Genomic DNA, 24,585 nt, shown 5'->3' with positions numbered 1-24,585 from the left:
AATGGCATTATTTTGATTCATTTTATTTTAATTTATATTTGATTGGAACATTCAATATCATATCTACATATTATTAAGCACTATAGAAGTGACACTAAATTTAATATAAAAGTCAAAACAGAGTGAATCAGAACAACTTAGCAAGCCAAAAGTGTTGAACATTTTCTATATGAGACGTTTCCATTTGGACAAAGCAGCAGGAAAATTGTTACACAAACACACAAAGCTGCATGGAAATTGTTCCATCCACACACACACACAGGTTACCTGCACTGTCCAATGTGTTCTCCTCTTCCTGCTCCTGGGTCTCTGCTTCTCCAGAGGCCAGGTCTCTGGCTCTGACCTTGGGTTCCTTGGAAAAGGAAATTAATCAAAGAATGAAAGTCGTGACTCTTTACAGCAGACCTGGCCAGTACTGATACACAAAACACGCAGCTGTGAAGAGCATCACAAATTTGAGTGCCCGAAATTTCACGGTACCTCAGGCAGATGCATGCTGCATTTTGGTACTATACCCAGCAACCAGCCCCATTCCTGACCAACAGGCTGTGCCCAGCCACTGCTCACCAGGCAGCTTATTCTCAAATTAAGCTGCTGTGTAGACATATTATTTCAGATGAGAGCCACTGGAAGCAGTGCCCTGGATTCCAAAAGGGACTCTGTTGTGGGTGGACACACTATTTTGGAATATGTTTTGCTTATTTTGGGGCTTTCCTTTAGTGTGAACACCTTATTGCAGAATAGTATATTTTGGAATAGTAACTCCGGAATAACTCTGTAGTGTAGAAATACCCTAGCAGGCCACCTGGTGAAGTTGCTGTGAACTCATGGATCCTGGAATGCCAGGCCCCCCAGGACTCCTCTCTCCAGGTGAGATGGCAAGAAACCAGGCCTGTGATTTTACCAAAGTTCACTGAACCAGAAATGTTTCCACAGAGAATTTCAGTTTCATCAGATCAGTATTTTCTGACAAAAATCCCATAACCTTGGACAATTACTGGCCAGCCATAAAGCTCAGCTCAGTTCTCATTGACACTAGGAAGTGAAAACCCCACCTCACTGGCTACTTCAGCAGAATCAGCTGGTGGTGGATGTCTGGGTCCTGGATTCTGTTCCGCAGGGGCAACTTCTGTGAGTCCTGACCTCAGAGGGTTTGCTTCATTTGTACTTAGTCCTAAAGACCGAGGTCCTGATATGAAGAGAAAAATCAAAAACAGAAAAAACTGTATCTGTTCACTAAGTGTGATGGCAAATTCCCAGAGTTGTTTTAAACGACAATGTCAGAGAGAAACTAGAGTGAATCTAAACCACAGGGAAAGTCATTTTCCCCTCCACCCCATGGTTAAGCTTTTCTGTGTACAATCTCTTCAAACTAGAATCATTATTTTCAAATATATCTGTGCAGCATCATATATAACACAACCTAAATCTCCATTACTCCATGTCTGTGTAGCATCCGGCACCAGAGGGACCCAGTACGTATCTGTGCAGCACCCAACACAAAGAGGCTGTGATCTTAGTCACTGCAGTGTCTGTGATGGGGCTCCATCTCACTGAATGTGTGTGGTAGTGTTATTATTAATTGTTATTAATAGTAATTAAGTGGCACGGAAAAGTCAAAAGTGGTTCAGGATGATATTCAAACAATTTTTTTCAGGATTATTTTTCCAGGGTTTTGCAGTAGTTTTTTTAAAGACATTTTCTAAATATTGTAATGAGGTTTGGGAAAATAGGACGTTAATAGCTATTGGTAAAGCATCAACAACACAGAGGCTATGTCTACACTTAGAGAAATCTTCAAAATAGCCATAGGAAGAAGGGGATTTTGAACCTGGCAGAGTCCTTTCAAAAAGAGCCACTGTCTGGACGAGCTGTGCGGGAGCAAAACGTGCCAATTTCAAAGGGCTGCAGCCAGCGGCATGCTAACGAGGAACTGAATATGCATTTCAGCGCCTCATTAGTAATCTTTGAAATGGCCATTAGCATGGCTATCTCGAAGATTTGTGCCAGTGTAGACACGGCCAGAAAGCGAGTCCCAAAGAAAGAAATTAGATCACTACACACGTGGGCCATGGCTATACTAGCCCCCGCCTTTTGGAAGGGGCATAATAATGAGCCACCTTGGCAGATGCTAAGGAGGTACTACCATGAATATGCAGCACCTCATTAGCACAATGGCGGCCATGTGCATTTCAAAAGTGCCGCTTTCAAAATGCATGCCGCCTGTGTAGATAGGGGCCTTTTGAAAGGACCCCCAGACTTTGAAAGTCCCTTCTTCCCATTTGGTTTTGGGAAGGACATCTGCCAAAGTGGCCCATTACAATGCCCCTTCCGAAAGGTGGGAGCTAGGGCAGCCATAGCCATGGACTCTCAACTTTGGATCAGTCTCTTAATTTGATCATTCTGTCAAAATGGACATTGAAAGAGAAATTCCTCCCCACACACTGTGGCATTCAGCATTAGCAAATGACAGCAATCCTGCTATAAAACAACTTTCCCTATTGTTTGCTATACATAGGACCCCACCAAATTCAAGGTCCATTTTGGTCAATTTCAAGGTCATAGGGTTTTTAAGATAGTAAATGTCATGATTTCAGATAGTTAAATCTGAAATTTCATGGTGGTGCAATTATGAGGGTCACAAGTTTATTGCAGGGAGGTTGAGGCTCTGCTGCGCTTACTTTTGTGCTGCTAATGTGGTGGCACTGCCTTCAGAGCTGGGCAGCTGGAGAGCAGTGGCTGCTGGCTTGGAGCCCAGCTCTGAAGGCAGATCTACTGCCAGCAGCAGCACAGAAGTAAGCCTTGTGTGGTATGGTATTGCTGTGCTTATTTCTGCACTGCTGCCTATAGAGCTGGGACCTCTGTCAGCAGTTGCCACTCTCCCGGGGTCCAGCACTGAAAGCAGCAGAACAGAAATATGGATGCCATGGAAAGGCAGCAGCGCAGAAGTAAGGAGGACATGGGTATGGTACTGCCACCAATGTAACAGTAGCTGTACCGTGACCTGCCTAAAATAACCTTGTGATCCCCTTGTGCTTCACTTGTAGGTCAGGAACCCCAATTTGAGAAATGCTGGTCATGCTCCCCAGCCCCCCTTGAAATCCATATAACATAACACAACAGGCTGGATATCGTGAAGGACATCAGCTTTCATTGTCCCTGTAGTGTTATGCATGGCGATGAATTTGTTAGGGCTCTAACAACAGATAACGGATCTGCAAGGCTGTCTATCCGCACCTTACAAAGTAAGGGAGATCAACACTGTTCACTGGCTTCCACTGGTTGCACATTTTGCACAAGTGTGAAAGACAGCACAAGATGCACATGTAAGCAGCTGCTGAGGGGGCTCCAGGTCCCCCCCGTGCCATTCCATTGGGGGTGATCCCCAACTATGATCTGTCAGCTTTTTAGGGTAAGCTGTAGAACCTAGTGCTGTCTGCCCTGGTTCTATCCCCCAAAGTATCAGCTCAAAAGGTTAAGATTAAAATACTGGCTTAAGCAGGGGTGACACATGGGGGAGGGTACAAAGAGTGATGTGCCCCACAATGCCATGAGGGGAGGGGCAAGGGGCCAGCAGCAATGTGCAGAGCTATACCCTGAGGGAGTACGGGGGCCTGCCCATGGCAAGAGGGGTCCCTCACATATTTACCATCTGTGGCAGGAAGCAGAGTGACTTTTCACACTTTTTTTAATTGTAAAGAAGTGAAAAAAATAAAACAAGAAGTAGATAAAAAACCATGAGATTTCTCCAAAAAACAATGCCAGGGTTCTTTTTGTTCAGTGTTTGTTTGGACTTTCGCAGGTTCCCTGAAGGAAGAACTCCCTATTCTTCAAATCAAATGAGTCACTGCCAATGAATGTTCAAGTCACCATTAATACACATAATGCATTATGTTACCTTCCGTCTGGCTCTGTGATCCATTTGCACTGTTCAGAGCTTGCTGACATTTCAGACAGTGTCCCCCTCCTTCTGGACAGCTGCCACCACATTCTGCACATTTCATTTTTATGGCTTATCCTAGGAAGCCCACAAAGAGCTGTATCAGCAGGCAATTATGAGACAGACACCAAAAGATCATGCGACTGGCTTTTAAAAAAAAAAAAACACACAATTTTTAAAAAAATAATACTTTGAGATCTTCTTTCCCCCCAACACCCTTTGCCTCCTGGTGTTCAAGCCTTTTGGGGACCATTTGTTGTAGCTTTTCTTCCGAATTATGAGTGATAGAATCTGTTTTTAAACAAAAGATAAGAGTCTCACATGACTAGTTTCACATGACTCCTGGAGCTGAGGGTTTTAAAAGAGCACCACTATCACAAAACAATATACAGTTATGACCACAGCCAACACTGTATCAGTTACAAACCTAAAAACCAGCAGTGCCCATACCTTACTTTTCAGGTAAGAGAAATGAAGTTATATAGATAGATTTCTAAAAGTGTTTTTATTAATTCTCTGGTTTCATTGGCCTTAATTCTGTTCAACAATTCATGCAGAATTTTCATTTTAAGATTTGAATTTCAAGGTTCAAGCTATCCAAGAAGAAGCAGCTCCTGTTAAGCTAACAGGAAGTTACAGAGCGGTGTCAAAAGTTTCACATGTGCAAACAAACCAAATTCAGCTCAGTTTGCATGACTAAGGACATAAAAATGAGGAGGTAAAACCAAAATTGCACTCCTACTACCTCCCTCTCTCTCTCTCTCTCTCTCTCTCTCACTCTCACACACACACACACACATCATTCTGCAGAACAAAAGTGTAAACAAAAATTATATTTGTCAAATATAATCAACAGCAGCAAGACATGGTGTGACACTGAAATTCCATGCAGAGAAGTTCATAGTCAGGCTGACAAATAATGTTTCTGTCTATGTTTATCGTTGATCTGGCAGAATGTTTTGTATCTAATTCTGATGGATAATATTTTTGATGTTTTCTTTTAAGCATTTTTTCTATTTATATCTATTTACACTTTCACTGCAAAGTTATGTGCAAAATTACAAGCTTAAGCAATTTTTAAAAGTGTTTTTTATCTATTTAAGTTTCTATGTGTGTAAGAAAATGTGAAGGGTCAGCACAGTGGGAATCAGACAATGATAATCTAGTGATGCAAACATTGATATTCAAAAAGTTAAAGTTTTGTCAGCATTAAAACACCAGTTGTCAACAGCACATATAAACATACCAGGGAAAATCATTTCAAAACCAGGCCGCAGCATCAAATTGTTGAGTTTGAATTCACGTGTAAATCTGACACCATCAGAATAAGTCTGAATAAAGCAGTGTTTCTTAAACTTTTTGAGACCACCGAACACCAAACAATAATAATTTTATGCGGAACACCTATAAAAATGTTCTTCAAAAAAATTTGTTATCAGACCAAAACCCCCCCCACCAAAGAGCAACATATACAGCAAAAACAAAATAAAGTAATTTAATCAGGTATCACTGCAATGAAGTAGTAACATTGTATCTGGTTTTAATAAAAGAAAAATAGACTATCAGTGTTTTCTTTCCAAACACTCAAGGCACACCTGAGAGTTGTTCACGGGACACCAATGTCCCATGGAACACAGTTCAAGAAACAACGGAACAGAGATTGGGAATAGCTCGCTCATTACCATAAATCACAAACCAAACATATATGGGAACAGGCTAACCTCCCCGGATGTTCAATAATGGATTTAAAAATAGCCATTCTTCTACAAAAGAATTTTGCTACAAGATTCCAGAGGGAGACATCTGAACTGGAATTCATTTGCAAGTTTGACATGTTTAACCTAGGCCTGAATAGAGATCGTAATTATCTTAGGCCATTACAAGGGCAATTTCCCCACCTTTGACTTTCCCAGGAATGAGACACATCCTATTTAATTTTCTTCAATCAGTGATCCTACTAGTGACAGGTAACTTCCTTTTTCCCTCCCCCCATCAACTCCCTCTCCAGCTCCCTGCTGCTTAAACCCTGGATTCTGTTTTTCCTCTCCATTTTTCCATCTTAGGAAGTGGATTTTGCCCACCAAAGCTCACGACCTAATAATTTTGTCTTCAAGGTGTCACAGGACTGCTTTTTCTTTGTGACGCTACAGACTAACACTCCTTACCACAAGTCATTTTTCACTTTAGGAATTCTCACAATCTTATTCACGTCCACCCTGACCGCATTAGCTCTGATGTTAACACTCCCATTTGAGTAGCCCCAATGTTTATTTTTCCCTTCATGCATGTGACAAAGTGATTCCCAACTCACAAAAGCTTATACCATGCTATAATAAAATTGTTTATCTTTAAGGCAGTGCTCAGCAACCTTTTTCACCTCGTGGAACACTTCAGCACCTGTTATACTTTCACAGCAAACCCAATATATATAACCCAATCCCCCACCCCTTGCACAGAGCCAGGCACCCCAGCCCCTCCCATAACCCAATCCCTCACCCCTCCCACAGAGACAGGCCAACTGGCTCCCCCGTACCCTAACCCAATCCCTCTCCCTGCCTCCAGAGCCAGGCATCCCCAGCCCCCCACTCTAACCCAATCCCCCCACACTTTCCCCAGAGCCAGCTCTCTGCTCTAACCCCCATCTAACTCAATGCCAGCAACTCACCTGAGCCACCATTGCTGCTGCCACCCCAAAGCCACCGCCACATGCTTCTCCCACCAAGCTGTGGGATGCATGTGCAGAGCAGCAGACGGCACTCCCAGCTTGACATACGCAACTTGCTTTAACCTGAGTTAAGCACAACTTGACGTTGCTCTGCAGCCCCTTTTCCCAGCTGCATGGCTGCCAACCTGAAAGCCCTGCGGCTCAGGGAAGTTATGGGGAAGGATTTGAGCTCGCCTAGTTGCCCGTAGCTGTGAGCAGCTAGGTGAAATGAAAACCTTCCCCCTGCCTTCTCCCACCAGCAGGCTTGTCACCCTGACAGCCCTACAGCTGGTGGAAGGCAGGGAGAAGCAGGCAAGAAACTGACAGGCCCTGGTGGGCTGGTTAGTTTCCTGAGTCTGCAAGCAAAGGGGAGCTGGGAACCAAGTGGTAGCTTGGTTCCCTTCCCTCACCCCCGGCAACTTGCACGAAAATTTGAGTTATGGGGGTGGGGGGGCTGCAGGAACAAAACCCCCGCATAACTCGAGAGTTTACTGTACTGCTTTAAGGTACCACCGGACTACCAAGAAAACAGCCTTAAAACAAACTCCTGAGCCCCATCCAGTACTCTACCCTCATTTGGCACTGATGTTAATGATGGCCCAAGGTGAAAGGCAGGAGAACTCCGCCCAAACGGCACACGACACCTCACAGCCATGGCATATAGGGCAGACATTGGAGCTGATTCTACTCTCTCATCCACCAATCGCGGTGAGCTTGGGGTCAGGTTCGGACCCCAGCTCCCCTGGAGTCAGCCACTGAATGCAATGGGGTGTTGATGGGTACTGCAGCTCTAGCCCTCTTTGAAGCACCATGGTAAGGCTGTGTCACTGCTCGATACGCAGCTGATGTTACCACCTGCAGGCAGACTTGCACCTAGGACCTCTTGAGCTTAGTGCAGGTGCTTCTACAGCTGGAGCTAAAGCCCAGCTGGCTTTTGGCTTAGGCTGTAGCGGACACATTTTTCTCTGTGAAGTGATCTAGGTACCACTACATGGGACAGTTAACCGCACATAGGTGTGTGGGTTACACTGAGGCTGTGCCTACACTTGCAACCCTCTTTTGAAAGAGATATGCAAATGAGGCAAATGAAAATGCTAATGTTATGTAAATTTGCATAGCTGACACCTCATTTGTGTATTCTTAGTTCAAAATAGCTTCTTTCAAAAGAAGAAAATCAGCGCAGACGCTGCTCTTTCGAAAGTAAACTCCATCTTCAACAGAATCCTTCTTCCCCTTTTTTATGGGAAGAAGGGTTCTTTTGAAGATGGGGTTTACTTTCAAAAGAGCAGTGTCTACACTGGTTTTCTTCTTTCGAAATAAGCTATTTTGAAATAAGAATGTGCAAATGAGGTGCAGATTTATATATCTGACACATCATTTGCATTTTTGATTTACCTCATTTTCATACCTCTTTCTATAGAGGAATGCAAGTGGAGACACAGCCTAGGGGAGCATGGGGGGCCTTGAGCTGTGCCCCTTCCCTTTTTTGTCCCACCCCTTCTTGAAGGGTATAGATGGGGCTTCCTCCCACCTTGCCCCCTGGCCTACTGTGCTTGTCGGCCCCCTAGGAGGCATATCTATGTTAAGAGCATCAGTCAGAATTTATACACAACATATCGTAATTTCTATGAGTCAGAGTACAGAACTTTCCCTTAAAGGTCAATCCTGCGTGTTAGTCTATAACACAGTTTCACCAAGCCAAGAAACGTCATCCTAATTTCAGTGTAATACAGCTCATACAGAAAATGGATCTACCTAGTTGATCCTGAGGTCTCTACTCAGGTATAAGTTCTTCTCATCATAAACCAACTGAGGAAGTCATGCAAGGTTTAGCATTTTAAAAGTAACACCTACCTTGTCTCAGATTCCCTAGCTTCAATGATGCCTTTGTGTGCATGTTTTCTTCACCAGGAAGCAGCATCTGTTTTATGAGCACCTATATATAGGGTACTTGACTTGCATTCACAAACACGTGATTTCTTTGTTCTCAGTTTCTTGTAAGTCGGAGAGAAATTACTTTTCATTTTGAAAGTGAAAGTAATTCAGGAACATTTGGGCTTCCAGTTACTTCAGTGTTCCCAGTCAAACTGTTGGGCAACATGCCTACACCAAAAAAGGCTTTTCCACTGAAAAAAAGACAGATTCAGGCCCAGGGAAACATTTTGCAAATTTATGTGGAATTTATTGTTTCAGCTGAGAAAAAATGCAAAACAAAAAGTCTTCAGAACTAAAATGATTTGTTTCAGTATGAACACGAGCAGCCCTATAGCACCTTAAAGACTGACCATTTTAATTTATTAGGTAATGAACTTTTGTGGGTAAGTCCCACTTTATCAGATTAATCCTTAGAATGTTACAGGACTGCTTGTTTGTTTGTTTGTTTGTTTTTTTTATGAAGCTACAGATTCACACAGCCACCCCTCTGAGACTTTTGTCAATATGTTCAGGAGGAAATGTTTCAACTTTGTTTTTTTCAATTTAAAATAGCTTTGTTATAAATTTTTTGTTTTATTTTTAAAATACCATGCTTCATTTTAGCTTTAGGCAAATGAAACAGGAAGCTTAATTCAACCCAAAAGAAATTATTTTGCCTTTTGGTTTGCTGAGCAATTTGAAAAGATTTTTTTTAAATGTCAAGTGAATCTGAATTTTTGTTTGTTTGGGTTTTGATGTTTTGTCTTTTGTATGGCCACAAACCCCAAAATTAAATATTTACCCAGCTCTACTCAAGAATTTCTTTCCAGGAGTTGTTCTTGAGCTATTGTTTCACTCTCCTACCATGTTTCTAACAGCTCTGCTATTAAAACTATATCAGCAGAAACAAGAAGTCCTGTGGCACCTTATAGACTAACAGAGAGTTTGGAGCATAAGCTTTCGTGGGCAAAGACCCACTTTTTCAGACGCACTTCGTTTCAGAGACAAAGTGGGTCTTTGCTCACAAAAGCTTATGCTCCAAACTCTCTGTTAGTCTATAAGGTGCCACAAGACTTCTTGTTGTTTTTGAAGATACAGACTAACTCAGCTACCTCTCTCATACTATATCAGCAGACAGTAGCAAGACAACCCTTTTCCCCTGTCAGCTTCACCATTTCTTCCTCAGGCCAGGGCAAGACACTGAAGTAAGTTGGTCAGACACCAGGACTATGTCTACACTAGCCAAAAACTTCGAAATGGCCATGCAAATGGCCATTTTGAAGTTTACTAATGAAGTGCTGAAATACATATTCAGCGCTTCATTAGCATGTGGGCGGCCGCGGCACTTCAAAATTGACGCGGCTCGCCGCCGCGCGGCTCATTCAGACGGGGCTCCTTTTCAAAAGGACCCCGCCTACCTCGACATCTCCTTATTCCTAAGAGCAGATGGGAATAGGGGGACTTCGAAGTAGGTGGGGTCCTTTCGAAAAGGAGACCCGTCTGGACGAGCCGCACAGCAGCAAGCCGCGTCAATTTCGAAGTGCCGCGGCCGCCCGCATGCTAATGAAGAGCTGAATATGTATTTCAGCACTTCATTAGTAAACTTCAAAATGGCCATTTGCATGGCCATTTCGAAGTTTTTGGCTAGTGTAGACATAGCCAAGAAGTTTTCAGTTCTCAACTTTGGTGTTTTTACAAGGCAAGCTCTGCTAGGCCCACATTAGTTCTCTTAACCAAAATCACCCACACCACAAGAGACATGCATTTCCTTCCTCTTCTCCCCAGGTCACTGACCTTTTTCTCTAGCTCCTGATCACCAATGTTTCCCCAAATGCTGTTTTCTGAGGAAAGAAAACTAGCTCTTGGCCAAGACCTCTTCTCCCTCCTTCCCCAAACCTGGCTGCAGTTGCTTCTCATTGCTCTTCTTCCAGGTTTTTAGCTGTCACCAGGGCCCTTTAATTGGACTTAGGTGTCTCTGATTAGCCTGTGGTAATCTCTTCTCAGTTCATAGGGAATAGGACCTTCACCCTTCTAGAACGTGGGCAGCTGGTGTGTGGATGGCACTGGCCAAGTGCCCCAACCTGCTCCTCGCATGCCTGAGGGCTTTAGGCTTATTTAGTCTATAGAAGAGAAGCTTGATGGGGCATTTGATAGCAGTCTTCAACTGCTGGAAGGGGGATTACAGAGGATGGAGAAAGGCTGTTCTCAGAGGTGATGGATGGCAGAACAAGGAAGTGCAAGGAAGCTTGAGAAATTGGCCATTCCCATGCACTTATGCCCCCCAGGGCTGCAGTCATTCCTCTGACCACAGTGGAGATGTCCCCTCAATGAACCAGGAGCCTACCTAGACATTTTTTGCTGGTGTAGCAATGTTGATTAAGGGTGATTGTTGTGCCATTTGTATGGGACAAACACCCTACTGTGAGTGCCATTATAGTTAGCATAAATGTGTTTTAGCGTGGTGGTTTGAGCATTGGCCTGCTAAACCCAGGGTTGTGAGTTCAATCTTTGAGGGGGCTATTTAAGGATCTGGGGCAAATAGATTTAAAAAAAAAGGGTGTGGGGGGATGATGCTTGGCCCTGCCATGAGGGCAGCAGAGTGGACTTGATAGCCTCTGGAGGTCCCTTCCAGCTCTATGAGGTGTGTGAGTAACAGCATGGCAGGGTCAGTCCTTTGTTCTGCTCACAGCCCTGCAGGTAGCTTGTGCTCTCGGTGCAGTTTGCCCCATATGTTCCTGGGCTGAAGGGGGCTGGCATAGGGGACAACCCCCCTCCACTCGGTTGCCTGGTTGTGGGAGGAGTCCAAACACTCCCTGTGGGAACTCTCCACCTCCCCTCCCCCCATCTCTGGCAATGCTGCTGTTCTTTCTCTGCTCTCTAATACGTGCTCACTGCTGCTCTTGCCTCACTCCAACTTCTGTTCTCTTCCTCTTCCCCACCAGGGGAAGCCCTTTTAAACAGCCCAGTGACAGCCTCCACTGACCTCAGCTGGCTCTAATCAATTTGCAACAGCCCCTCCTCAGCTGCTTCCCCAGGGCAGCTGCTCCTTGCTGCCCTGAAATATCCCTCTGCTCATCTAGCCAGGCTGCTCTCTCCCCTTCTCAGCTAGCCTGACCCTGTCACATCAGTTATAGCTTATTTCACTTGGGGAACTGGCAGAAGTTATACCAGCACTGTGGCCAACAGGATTCTGCTGCTGCTGTTGTATGTTGCATCTGCATTGCAAAGGTTCTGCCAGTGTAACTAGACTGCCCCAGGGCCTAGCAATGGAAATCAGCCATGGGCACCTAGCTACCACTGCTGTTACTGCAGTAGCAATAGCAGCCAGAGCCTTTGGCCCTTTAAATTGCTGCTAGCGCACCACACAGAATGCCCTGAGCAGGGCTAGGGGTGCCTGGGGAGGGGAGTGTGACTTAGCTCATTCCAGGCACCAAGGAGGGCTAGGCTATCCCAGTCCCACCCCTTTCTCCTAAGGCCCCACCCCTTCTAGGAACACAGAGCCAGGCCCCCATCCCATCTTGTCTAGGGGCCTGCCTGCAATCTGTTGCCCCACCCACCCACACTGAAAATAAACCAGACCCCAGGGCTGGCATTAACCACTGGGCCCCAGGGAAGGATGCTCAAGCGCCACAGCTCAGCACCGAAGTTGAAGCCAGAACCTGATTTTCTGGGGATGAATCCAACATAGCTTTATGTAGCCCCTCCCCCAGCTGGCCTTAATCCATGTGGTAGTGGACAGGGCTTTAGCCCCTATGATTGCAGGTTCAATCCCTAGTGCCAGAAACTCATATCTGTCTGCATTTTTCAACGTTCAGCCCTCTGTGTGACCTGTGGTTTCCTGTCAAGTTACTTCTAGTGACTTCTTCATCTTGTTTTTCTCAGTGGTTGCCACTTCCAGGGCAAACAGAAAATAAGCTCTTATCAAACACTCTTTGAACAGTAAAAAGAATGCAGCCAAAGCGTTTAACTGTAAGGCAGGAGTCCGGCATTTGTTGTAACAATATCTTTGGCTCCCTTTCTCTTACACTAGGGTTTTCTTTCCAGGAAACCCCCTACTTCCCACAGCATTACAGGGAAAAAAGTGTCAGTTTCAGTGATCCTGAGTGATTGTTGCTGCTGTTGGAGTCAGATGCTGTTCCCTTTCATAGGAAACAAGAACAGCTTGTGCTGAGAGAAAGACAAAAGGTAGAAAATGGAGTTTCTCCCTCTCTGGTGCTGACTCACACTTGCAGCCTGATTGCTAGAAAAGCACACCCAGCATTAAACAGGAAGAGGGCTCGGGCACCTTCAAGACTAAAAAATTAATTTGGGTTGAAACTTTCATGGGCTGGGCTCCATCCCAAAAGCTGACGCCCGAATAATTTTGTTAATATTTCAAGTGCCAGAGGACTCTTTGTCGCTTTTGCGACACAGCTCCCCCTCTGAAAAAGCCCGACATTGGGCTTTGAGCCAATCTGATAGCAGACAGGCTGTCACCCAGCTTTTGGGCTTGTGCGTTGCTTTGTGCAGTGGGTGTTTTCTTGCTGATCCAGCCACGCTCTTGCTACACAGAGGGCAGAAAGGGAATTGAACAGTGGAAATCAGATAACACAGAGGTAACTGGGCAAGGGGAGCCAGGGGCGCCGCGTGATCAGCCCCCAGCCTGGGGAAGGGCTGGGACAACATACCACCATGCCTGTAATCCACCCCCTTCCTGCCCTCTCCCCAGCCATACTCTGCCCTGTCCTGCCTGTTCCCTGCCCTTCCTCCGCTCCCGCCCTGCCTCTTCCTCCAGCCAAGGAGCCCTGGGGACAAGCAGGGCTTGGGGCCGGCAGCAGGGGTCCACTCCCTCCTCGCTCACTGGCAGCAGCAGGGGAAGCAGAGCAGGGCGACTCCCCTGCCACTTCGCTCTGCTTCTGCTGAGCAGTGTGGGGCAATCCCCCCCAATCCCCTTCCCCACCCCCGAGCAGTGTGGCCAGAAGAACAAAGAACTTGCTCCACTTCCCCTGATGCTGCTGGGGTGGGGGGCGGGGGAGCACAGCACTGCTGCCGCCAACTAACAGGCCTGCAGGCAGGGGGGTGAAGGGGGCGGATGCTGTGGGGCCTTGTGTTTGCAACGGTGGCAGCGGCCTTTGAAAGGCTGAGGCAGTGCTGCTCCGCCCCTCCACGTGGCTCTAAGGGGCAGGGGCAGGTCAGTGCCATGTTGTGAGTGTCACTAAGGGCTGACTGCCTGAAGCCCCACCCCTTCTGCCTCTGGCCCCGCCCCCTCGGGGGCACGGAGCTGGGCTCCCCCCTCACACCTTGCCCTGGGGCCCACAGAAGCTGTCAGCTCCACTGCCCACTAACCTCAACCCCCTGATTGCTGTCCAGCCCCTCCCACTCACAGCACTGGGGGGGTGGCCCTCGTGACCCTCCACCACCCTCCTCACCTCATCTCTGCCCTCACATTCCAAGCCAGTGGAGGAGGTAATTGCGCCTTAGAACATAGAATCCTAGGGCTGGAAGGGACCTCATGAGGTCATCTAGTCCAGCTCCCTGCTTCAAGCAGGATCAACCCCAACTAAGTCACCCCTTCCAGGACCTTGTCAAGCCAGGACTTAAAAACCTTGATGGATGGAGAATCCACCACCTCTCTAGGCAACGCATTCCAGTGCTTCCCTGCCCTCCTCATGAAGTAGTTTTTCCTAATATCCAACCTACTACTCTCCTTCTGTAACTTCAGACCATTGCTCCTTGTTCTGCTGACACCACTGGGAACAGTGTCTCTCCATCCTCTTTAGAGTTCCCTTTGAGGAAGTTGAAGGCTGATATCAAATTGCCCCTCAGTCTTCTCTTCTGCAAACTAAATAAGCCCAAATCTCTCAGCCTTTCCTCTTAGGTCATGTGCTCCAGACCCTTAATCATTTTTGTTGCCTTCCACTGAACCTGCTCTAAAGTGTCCACATACTTTCTATATTGGGGGTTCAGAACTGGATGCAATACTTCAGATGTGGCCCCACCAATGCTGAGTAGAGAGGAACAACAGTCTCTCTAGATCTGCTCAAAATGCCCCTCCTAATGCATCCCAGTATGCCATTAGCCTTCTTAGCTACAAGGGCACACTGTTTACTCATAACTAGCCTTTCATCCACCATAACGCCCAAGTCCCTTTCTGCTCTACTGCTGCTTAGCCAGTCAGTCCCCAGCCTATAACAATGCTTGGGATTCTTCCATCCCAAGTGCAGGATTCTACACATCTCCTTGTTGAACCACATCAGATTTCTTTTGGCCCAATCCTCCAATTTATCCAGGTCACTCTGGATCCTATCTCTATCATCCAACACATCTACCTCTCCCCTTAGCTTAGTGTCATCCACAGACTTGCTTAGGGTGCAATCCAGTCCCTCATCCAGGTAATTAATAAAGATGTTGAAAAACACCGGCCTCAGAATCGAGCCTTGTGGCACTCCGCTTGAAACTGACTGCCATCCAGATATTGAGCCATTGACCACTACCCGTTGGGCCCAATCGTCAAGCCAGCTTTCTGTCCATGGATCTAATCCGTACTTCCTTAACTTATGGGCAAGAATGTTGTGGGAAACTGTATCAAAAGCCTTGCTGAAGTCAAGGTATATTACGTCCACTGACTTGCCCATGTCCACAGAACCTGTTACGTCATCATAGAAGCGAATCAGATTGGTCAGGCAGGACTTGCCCTTGGCGAATCCATGTTAACTACTCTTGATCGCTTTCTCCTCTTCCAAGTGCTCCAAAATGGATTCCTTGAGGATCCCCTCCATTATTTTCACCTTCTCTCTGTCCTGGTCTGTCAGAGCACCATTCAGGTGCAGCACAATCAAGGCCTAATGGTCTCAGTGGGGATCCCAGGGGCCCCGGGTAAAGTGCACGTGGGGGTGGTGTAGAGGAGTCACCACAAGGCTGATGCTTAATCCTTCCAGCTCACAAGTCTGGCTGCTCTTTTCCGAGCATCCCAAACAGCATCCTGAAAGGGGCTGCCAGCCTCCTGCCAGCAACGCTGGCCAATCAGAACACATTTGGAGCTGATTTTAACATGTCTCATCTCACCATCCTGTTCAATTCCAAGGCAGATGAGGTCATTGCAACACAGGTTGGAGAACTTCCAGAGAACTTCCCCCAGATCATTCCTGCTTGGTGATGATTAGGCCTCAGTCGGAGTATTGTGTCCAGTTCTGGGCCACACCTTTCAGAAAAGATGTGGAGAAACTGGAAAGAGTCCAGAGAAGAGCAACTACAATTATTAGAGCTCTATAAAATATGATCTATGAGAGAAGATTAAAAGAATTGGGTTTGTTTAGTTTGGAAAAGAGAAGGCTGAGAGGGGCACGTTTCGAGTACCCAAAGGGGTGTTACAAGGAGGAGGGAGAAAAATTATTCTCCTTAGCCTCTGAAAATAGGACAAGAAGCAATGGGCTTAAATTGTGACAAGGGAAGTGTAGGTTGGACATTAGGAAAAATTTCTAATTGTCAGGGTGGTTAATGACTGCTATAAATTGCCTAGGGTGGGTGTAGAATCTCCATCACTGGAGATATTTAAGAGCAGGTTAGATAAATATCTAACAGGGATGGTCTAGGTCAGGGGTCTGCAAACAAAATAGCGATACGTTGCACAATTTGCACATCTTTCGCCAACAATTCTTAGCAATCTAGACATAGTCTGAGTGCTGCTTGGAACTGAGATCTGAGTTTCCTGCAGTACAGCTCTGTCAGCGCTTTCTGAAGGCCTCAAGAATCAGCCCCACTCATGGAGTGCAGGGAAAGGGTAGTTGTTATGGCAGCTGTGTTCTTTAACACCCTGCCACATTTTTTGTGATCAAATAACTGAACCAGGCTCAGAAGGTCAATTTGCTTTGGAAATTCACTGCACTACCCACTCCCCAGGGTTCAAAAGAAACCTGAGATTAACCTAAAAATCATGAAATGGTTTAAAATAATAACGATTTTTTTTCTAATTGCCTGTTGGGGGTTCAAGCTTTCAGAGGTTATTGTAGTAAGATGCAGGCCAAAGCCCATACAGCACAGGTGTGGTTTGAGGCCTGAGGCCTAGCAACAATGGACTAAAAGTAACATGGCTAAAAGCAAAGCTAACCTGTGAGCAAGAGGCAGTCAGTCCCCTGCTGAGAGAACTTGGCTCAGACAGGGCTGAGTGTACAAAACACTTGACTGGTAATCTGCCCAGGTCCAGAACAATAATTAGTACAGTTCATAAGTTGAAATCACAAGGTATCACCAGCTCATTAAAAAATACCTTGGTACCTACTCTGCACAGATACAGACCTAGGTTCAGGAAAGGGTCTAAAATGACAGAATGATGAATAAGACATGATCTAAGCAAAGTGTGAGATACAGATCAAAACAAAAAAGCAGTCCAGTCCAGTAGCACTTTAAAGACTAATAACATAATTTATTAGGTGATGAGCTTTCATTTCATTCTTTCTTGGGACAAAACTTCTAGCTGACCCCAGGAGAACCCCAGTTGTCCTTCAATCTCAGTAGATCTGCTCCATGTTGTCCAAGGTCTCCCTCGCTTGCGTTTTCCTTGTGGGTTCCATTGGAGAGCTTGACGGACTATGTTGGATGATAGTAACAGAGAGAGAGCCATGCTAGTCTATATACTATCAAAATAAAAAACAGTCAAGTAGCACTTTAACAAAATAATTTATTAGGTGATGAGCTTTCGTGGGCCAGATCCACTTCTTCAGCTCATAGCCAGACCAGAACAGACTCGCTAATTAAGGCACAGAGAATGAAAAATATTATCAAGGTGAGCAAATAAGAGAGCAGAGGGGCAGAAGGTCAGGGGGAGTCAAGAATTAGATTAAGCCAAGTATACAAAAGAGCCCCTATAATGACCTAAAAAATTCCCATCATGGTTCAAACCACATGTTAATGTGTCGAATTCGAATATAAAAGAGAGTTCAGCAGCCTCTCCTTCCAAAGTGTTGTACACTTTGTATATGAGGTACAGAGCGATTGGTGGTATCTCAGTAGCATCAGAGGGTGGTAACCTGATACGTCAGCAGTGAGGTGTGCTTTGCTTGTACCTGTATATAGAGGTTCAGTGGCTCCTGACAGAGAAAAGATCCCCACTCCTGCCACATACAGGAAAGAAATACACAAGGCAGCCTTTGTGGATGTGCCCCAGGGCACGGGTCGGCAACCAAAAGAGCAATTTTTTTTAATTCAGTAAAACATTCAATAACTCAAGAGCTGCAATGCATGTGAATACAAGACAGGCCTTAATAAATAACCTCCAACCATAGTTTTTGTAACCCGTATTTTAAGAACAGCGCACACAATAATTTGTAATGTGATACATGTTTACTGCAGGACGTTCAGAGTTGCCATATTCTATTTCCTCACTTTATGTGTGTTTGTACCCGTCTTGCCGGCTTTCACTCCCGGAGCTACTACAGTAAAGACGCCAATTCTACGTCATGTTCCATTTTAGTTTTGTTTCCTAAAATGAATGTTGCCCTTCACAGCAGGAATGCAGCGAGCTTCTTTTTTCCTTTCCAAAATCATGACTTTATTATCGACAGGATCAAAACACAGCTACAGTATCCTATCCCACAATGCACTGCACATATGAAAAGGGGAGTGCGCCAGGCTTTGGCGATCCCATATCCTTTGCTATTTAGATAGTTGCTCTTCGTTTGGCTTATAGACGTTCACCTTCGACAGCAAATAATCAAGGGGGTGTGGGGTTTTTTTTTTAATTTAGTTTATTTTGCAATGACAGCAGAGGGTGCCACAAAGAAGTCCTTAAAGAGCTGCATGTGGCTCCGGAGCTGCAGGTTGCAGACCCCTGCCCCAGGGTGATCCATGGGTACCAGCTGGGAGGGCTATGCGGGGAACTCCGGCTCCCCATGCCGGGAGCAAAGGGTTCAACGCTGCGGCGCTACAGCTCGGGGCTCGCTGCAGAGCCGGCCAGGCGGGGAGGGACCGGAATAGCGGAGGGACCTTCCTGCGCCAGCCCTCGCGCGCCTGCGGTATCTCCCGGGCGCACGGCCGGAGTCCGGGCTCGGAGCGCGGGGATCGCCCGGCCGGCCCGGCGGTGAGTGGGGCGCGGCCCGCGGCGGCGGGGCAGGAGCGCGCTGCGGGAGTGAGCGGCGCAGCGAGCGGGGATTGGAGAGGAGGCGGGGACGGGAGAGGAGAGAGATGCGCCGTCCGCTGCTCCCGGGGGTCTGGGCAGCTGAGTCCTGCAGGGTCCCCCAGCACAGCCGTGTCAGCGGCAGCCAGCTGGACCCTCTGGGGCTGCGTCAGCGCTGCGCCCGGCCCCATGTCTGTCCCCCGCAGCTGGACCCTCTGGGGGTGCGTCAGCGCTGCGCCCGGCCCCATGTCTGTCCCCCCCAGCCGGACCCTCTGGGGCTGCCCACGACCCCATGTCTGTCCCCGCCCAGCCAGACCCTCTGGGGCTGCCCACGACCCCATGTCTGTCCCCGCCCAGCCAGACCCTCTGGGGCTGCCCACGACCCCATGTCTGTCCCCGCCCCCCAGCCAGACCCTCTGGGGCTGCCCATGACCCCATGTCTGTCACCCCCGCCCCCGCAGCCGGACCCTCTGGGGCTGCCCATGACCCCATGTCTGTGTCCCCCCCCCAGCCGGACCCTCTGGGGCTGCCCACGACCCCATGTCTGTCCCCCCCCACCAGCCGGACCCTCTGGGGCTGCCCATGACCCCATGTCTGTCTCCCCCCCAGCCGGACCCTCTGGGACTGCCCACGACCCCAAATCTGTCCCCCCCCCTCCAGCCGGACCCTCTGGGGCTGCCCACGACCCCATGTCTGTCACCCCCCCCCCCCGCAGCCGGACCCTCTGGGGCTGCCCATGACCCCATGTCTGTGTCCCCCCCCCAGCCAGACCCTCTGGGGCTGCCCATGACCCCATGTCTGTCACCCCCCCCCCCAGCCGGACCCTCTGGGGCTGCCCACGACCCCATGTCTGTCCCCCCCCACCAGCCGGACCCTCTGGGGCTGCCCACGACCCCATGTCTGTCTCCCCCCCAGCCGGACCCTCTGGGACTGCCCACGACCCCAAATCTGTCCCCCCCCCCCAGCCGGACCCTCTGGGGCTGCCCACGACCCCATGTCTGTCGTCCCCCCCCCACCGGACCCTCTGGGGCTGCCCATGACCCCATGTCTGTCCCCCCCCTCCCCAGCCGGACCCTCTGGGGCTGCCCACGACCCCATGTCTGTCGTCCCCCCCCAGCCGGACCCTCTGGGACTGCCCACGACCCCATGTCTGTCTGTCCCCCCCCCCCCCAGCCAGACCCTCTGAGGCTGCCCATGACCCCATGTCTGTCCCCCCGATCAGCCGGACCCTCTGGGGCTGCCCTGGCCCTATGTCTGTCCCCCCAGCTGGACTCTCTGGGGCAGGATCTGCTCTGCATCCGGTCGCTTGTGTCTTCCCTCACCCACTCCCGCTGGGGCAGATTCCGCGCTTCCCCCAAGCCCCAGGTCCCATTCCCCGAGCTAGTCCCTTTGGGGTAGGATCTATGCTGTCCTGTCAGCCCCATGTGTGTCCCCCCAACCAGTCACTCTGGGGCAGAATCCACACTGCCCCCCCAGACCCATTTGTGTACCCCCAGCCAATCCCTTTGGGGCAGGATCTGTGCTGCCCCCCAACCCTACATCCCATTCCCCCAGCCAGTAATTGTTCAGATTGGATCATAGGAACTCCCAACCCCCAGCCTAGTGTCCTGTTCCCCCCACCACTAAGCAACAGTCTAATTTTTCCATCCATGTGCAGAATAAATGTTTTATGTGCACCAGGTTCCATGCAAATGTGCACCCCCAGTAGAAACAAAACAAAACAAACCAAACAAAAACAGCTGTGGGCCAGGCACAGTCTTTCTTGTTTAAGGCCCCCAGCAGGAACCAGCGTGCCCATCCATACCAACCTCCTGCCTCTTCTAGGCCAGAGACTGTCCCCCCAGCGATTTCTGCCTCAGGCCCACTCGCTTGGTGCATAACACCAAGAGCGGGTCAGTTATACACGACCACCCAGAGCAGCTTATTGAGTGTGTCTGTCAACTGCCTGTGCATTGTTACGCCTCTAGGGCAGGGCGAGTACTTGCCCTGGATGGGTGAGGGGGCTGTATCCTGGGCAGGGCTCCAGGGCAGCATTCTCTGTAAGCTGTGTGCTTGTGTGGCTGCTCAGGCAGTGCCTACAGCTAGGATTTGTGTTCTTATAGGTGGTGCACATTCACCCATGCCTCGGTGCACGTAACATTTATTCCTCACATGGATGGAAAAGATTGGAGGGGACACTGCTCCGGAGTCATGGTGGAAACCTACTGAATATGAGCTCCTGTGGGGGTGTCACACCATCCCTGCGGAGAGGGTGTCACACCATCCCTGGCTGTCTGACTAGGGAAACATCGAATAGGAGTAGAAAAGGCGGGGTGGTACCTTTTGTGTAGGGCAGTGGGGAGCAACTTAGTTTAGCAAGTGGGCCACCCTTCCTTCATCTCATTGGGCTGCAAGATTGATATCACCCAGGCGGTCTTCCAAGAGGGTAGTTTTGCTAACTGTGCTTGTATACCTAGAACTTGTTGGGGGTATTGACTGAACTTCAGCAGCACTTTGATTGGAGGCGCAGGAAACTCACAATTCCAGGTGCAATCAGTTAAGTGGCCCTTGCTTTATATGTGTGGCACCTTGGTAATACCAGTAGGGGGGGGAAAAAAAAAGCTACGTGGATGAAAAGCAGCAGAATCTGGGAATAAAATGTCTAGCGGGCCACAGGCAGAACCCTGAGGGACTCTATTGTGGCCCTTGGGCACAGGATGCCCACCACGGGTGTAGGACAGCGATGAGACTGTTACTGGAAACTGTGTCCAGTTCCCATCTCTGCGCCACAAACAGGATGTAGCCAAATTGCTAAAGGGCTCAAAGAAGAGCTACAAGAAGGATTTGAGGTCTGGGCTCTGCAGGGAAAATGTACTGGTATAACTAGGTAAGGATAGAGCTAGAGTTATACTGGTATCCCATGCAGAGAGACGCTGCACCAAGTCTAACCCCTTAGTGCTCTTTCCCTTAAACCTATATGCAGCCCTGTTACCCCCCCCCAGGTGGACTTGAACCTGCGACCTCTGGAGCTTAGTGTAGGAGCCTCTGCAGTTTGACCTAAGAGCCAGCTGGCTCTCAGCTAAGGCTTGGTCTACACTAGACCTTACAGTCGACTGCAGATATGCAGGTCTAGTTAACAGCAGTTGTGTAGCCAGAATCAACGTATCTGCAGGTGACTCTAAGGTCTGTCTTCACTGAGGGAGGTTGATGGGAACGATTCTCCCATCAACCCCCCTTACACCTTCCCATAGCAGGAGTACAGGGCGCTGACTGCAGACCGCAGAGAGATCAATTCTGTGCGTCTTTACCAGATGTGTGAAATCAGACTCTGGAAGATGGACCCTAAAGGGGTCAACCTCTCGGTAAATATAGACAAGCCCTTCGGCGGTGGAGGAGACTCATCAGGTTAGGTGCCGCTACATGGGACAGTGAAGCACACCCAGTAGGTGTGCGGGTTATGTATAGAGCACAGATCATGCAAAGCAACAAACCCCTGAAATTGCAGTGTTGGAAACTCCGCCAGGGTGCAGGACCTGGTAGGGGAGGCTGGGCTGGAGGGGAACTATGGGCCTTTTTCCTGGCCTTGTCTATGACACGTGCTCGTCTGCAGGGTCCAGGGGCCCTGGCAGGGACAGAGCTAGTGGAGGGAGGATGTTCTGGGAACCGCTCATTGGGGGCATGCCCTTGCGAACGTGAATCCGCACACCTGCGTGGTGACGGTGGCTGGGCACTCTACTCCAGCAGGTCCGCACGTGGCTGGCGCTCTCCGGGATGAAGAAGGTGTCGAGGAAGAGCCAGAACGAAAAGTACCGGCTGAAGTACAGCCGGCTGCGCCGGGCGGCCAAGGCCATGGTGTTCGAGAACGCGGCGCTGTGCGACGAGATCGCCCGGCTGGAGGAGAAATTCCTGCGGGCACGGGAGGAGCGCCACTTCCTCCTCACCAAGGTGCTGCAGCTGCAGGCCCTGACGGCCGAGGAGGAGAGCCCAGCAGGGCCGCTGGGGGGCCAGTCGGCAGGATACAGCGTGGCACCACTGCCTGGCCCGGAGGAGCCTGCGCCCTCGGGGAAGCGCCCCAAGAAGGCCAAGGAAAACGGGCGGGCGGCCAAGCGGCGGGCAGCACCGGACAGGGGGGTGCGGCGGCTGGTGCAGCCGGTTCCGCTGGATCCCTCGGGGCGGCCCGTCTTCCCCATTGCACTGGGGGGGCTGACGGTCTACAGCCTAGGGGAAATCGTGGCTGACCGGCCCGGCTTCCACGATGAGGGAGCCATCTACCCAGTGGGCTTCTGCAGCACACGAGTGTATGCCAGCATGCGGCGCCCTGACCAGCGCTGCCTCTACACCTGCCAAATCAAGGACGGCGGGGCGGGCCCCCGGTTCGAGATCGTGCCTGAGGATGAGCCGGGCAGCGCCCTGGCGGGCCCCACGGCCGACACCTGCCATGCCCAGCTGCTGGCAGCCATCAGCGCTGCCCGGGGGCGGCCCTACCCTGAGCTGGAGCCGGCCGGGGCTGATTTCTTCGGCTTCTCCCACCCGGCTGTGCACAACCTGATCCAGAGCTGCCCTGGTGCACGCAAATGCGGAGCCTACCGCTGGGTGCGCTTCGAGGTGTGTCGGCCTGGCGATGGGCAGGTGCCTCAGGGGCTGCCCGACAACTGCGCTGCCACGGACTTCCAGTCTTTCCGCCGCCGCGCCCAGGAAGAGGAGGAGCAGGACCGTGGGGGTGGCGGGGCTGGGGGGCGCGCCCTGGGGCTGACCTCTGCCCAGGCCTTCACCTCCCCCCGCTCCTATGGAGACGTGTTCCTCAGCCGCCCAACTGCCTCCCCGGGCCATGGCAGCCCCGCTGGCTCTGATGACTGAGCCCCTGTTCCTCTTTCTCCCTGGGGGTTCACCACCGACTCCCATTAACTCTCCAGTACAGACTCCACAGCTCCTTCATCCTGGCCTACATCAAATTCTCCAGCCAGCCATGGCCCCCCACACCTCCTCCCACTGAGCCCCCACCCCTGGCCACATATCCTCTTGCCAAGCCCCACCTTACCTCACCACACCACCTCCTGCCATGTTTCCACCCACTGAGCCTCCACCCTCCTGGCCATGCCTCCTCCTGCTGAGCCTCTCCACTGCCGGCCATGCCACCTCCGACTAAGCCGCTCCTTCTGGACATGCCTTCCACCACGACCCTCCTCTCCTGGCCATGCCTCCTGCTACTGAGCCCCCTCTCTGCCACACCCCTCCCACCGTGTTCCCCTCTCCCTGCCAGGCCTCCTTCCACTGAGTTCCTCCAGTCCCTAGGAGCCCTGGCCACTGTGCTCTTCATCTTCCAGCCAGGCAGATGGTCCTACATCTCCTTGCATTGACCTTCCCATTTCTCCTGTGTGGGGCTCCCATGTTCCTGGCATGGCATCTCCCACTGAGCTCCCCCCCATGCACCCAGCACTGCTGGCCCAGGTGAGGGTGATCCCCCTGTGGGAACCCCTGCAGCTGACTCCAGGTGGGGCCTGGCCCTACCACGTGTGGTCGCTCTGCTCATTAATAAACGTGATGCTGGAAGTTATGTTCTGGCCTCCGCTTCCTTTTCTAGGCATGGAGGGAGAAGAGAGGGCAGCTGGACAGGTGAGCTCCCCCTGCCTTGTCCTTGGGGCCCTTCCCTGGCTTAGCCTGATCAGCTGAGGGATCCTGACTCTGGATCCCCATCCCTGTGCACTCAGCTGTGTGGGATATGAGCCTAAGAGGTTACCCAGAACATGGCAGTGGGCACCGATGGATGGTCCTGAATGGGGTAGCCCATTCCCAGCCTAGCAGCATCCGTCCTGGGGCTCTCCCTCCAAACTAGACTGTTCACTGGTCCCTCTAGTTTTTTTCTGTCCATGGGTAGGATAAATTTTGTTATGTGCACTGAGGTGTGTGCACCACCAATAGAAGCACAGGCAGTCATCTATGGGCAGTCTGCTAATGAGC

At 49.9% G+C, this 24,585-nt stretch overlaps 2 protein-coding genes across 7 annotated transcripts in view; one reads left to right on the top strand and one right to left on the bottom strand.

Moving 5' to 3' along the window:
• LOC142015178 (E3 ubiquitin-protein ligase rnf213-alpha-like) overlaps positions 1-8,784 on the bottom strand; it is a 151,246-nt gene extending 142,462 nt beyond the window's left edge. The window contains exons 1-4 of the mRNA XM_074998595.1: positions 8,499-8,784; positions 3,899-4,018; positions 1,056-1,189; positions 268-352 (exon numbers count right to left, since the gene is read on the bottom strand). Coding sequence (XP_074854696.1) covers positions 268-352; positions 1,056-1,189; positions 3,899-4,004 — 325 coding nt within the window. The 5' untranslated portion in view covers positions 4,005-4,018; positions 8,499-8,784. The remainder of the gene's footprint in view (positions 1-267; positions 353-1,055; positions 1,190-3,898; positions 4,019-8,498) is intronic.
• A 4,306-nt stretch (positions 8,785-13,090) lies between these two features.
• TBRG1 (transforming growth factor beta regulator 1) lies at positions 13,091-24,200 on the top strand. Of its 6 annotated transcripts, none has more exons than XM_074998261.1 (2): positions 13,091-13,153; positions 22,369-24,199. In XM_074998261.1, the coding sequence occupies exon 2, from the start codon at positions 22,399-22,401 to the stop codon at positions 23,482-23,484; it is 1,086 nt and encodes a 361-aa protein (XP_074854362.1). In that variant the 5' UTR covers positions 13,091-13,153; positions 22,369-22,398; the 3' UTR covers positions 23,485-24,199. The 6 variants fall into 6 exon arrangements, with proteins under 6 accessions (XP_074854362.1, XP_074854359.1, XP_074854358.1 ...); XM_074998258.1 differs by lacking the exon at positions 13,091-13,153 and adding an exon at positions 18,310-18,352; XM_074998257.1 differs by lacking the exon at positions 13,091-13,153 and adding an exon at positions 18,369-18,612 and having other exon boundaries at positions 22,372-24,200.
• Positions 24,201-24,585: the final 385 nt, after the last annotated feature.

Source organism: Carettochelys insculpta, chromosome 6 (assembly GCF_033958435.1).
Source record: "Carettochelys insculpta isolate YL-2023 chromosome 6, ASM3395843v1, whole genome shotgun sequence".
NCBI classification, from domain to species: domain Eukaryota; kingdom Metazoa; phylum Chordata; order Testudines; family Carettochelyidae; genus Carettochelys; species Carettochelys insculpta.
The sequence above is the reverse complement of the archived record's forward strand: the minus strand, read 5'-3'. Positions and strand labels throughout refer to the sequence as shown.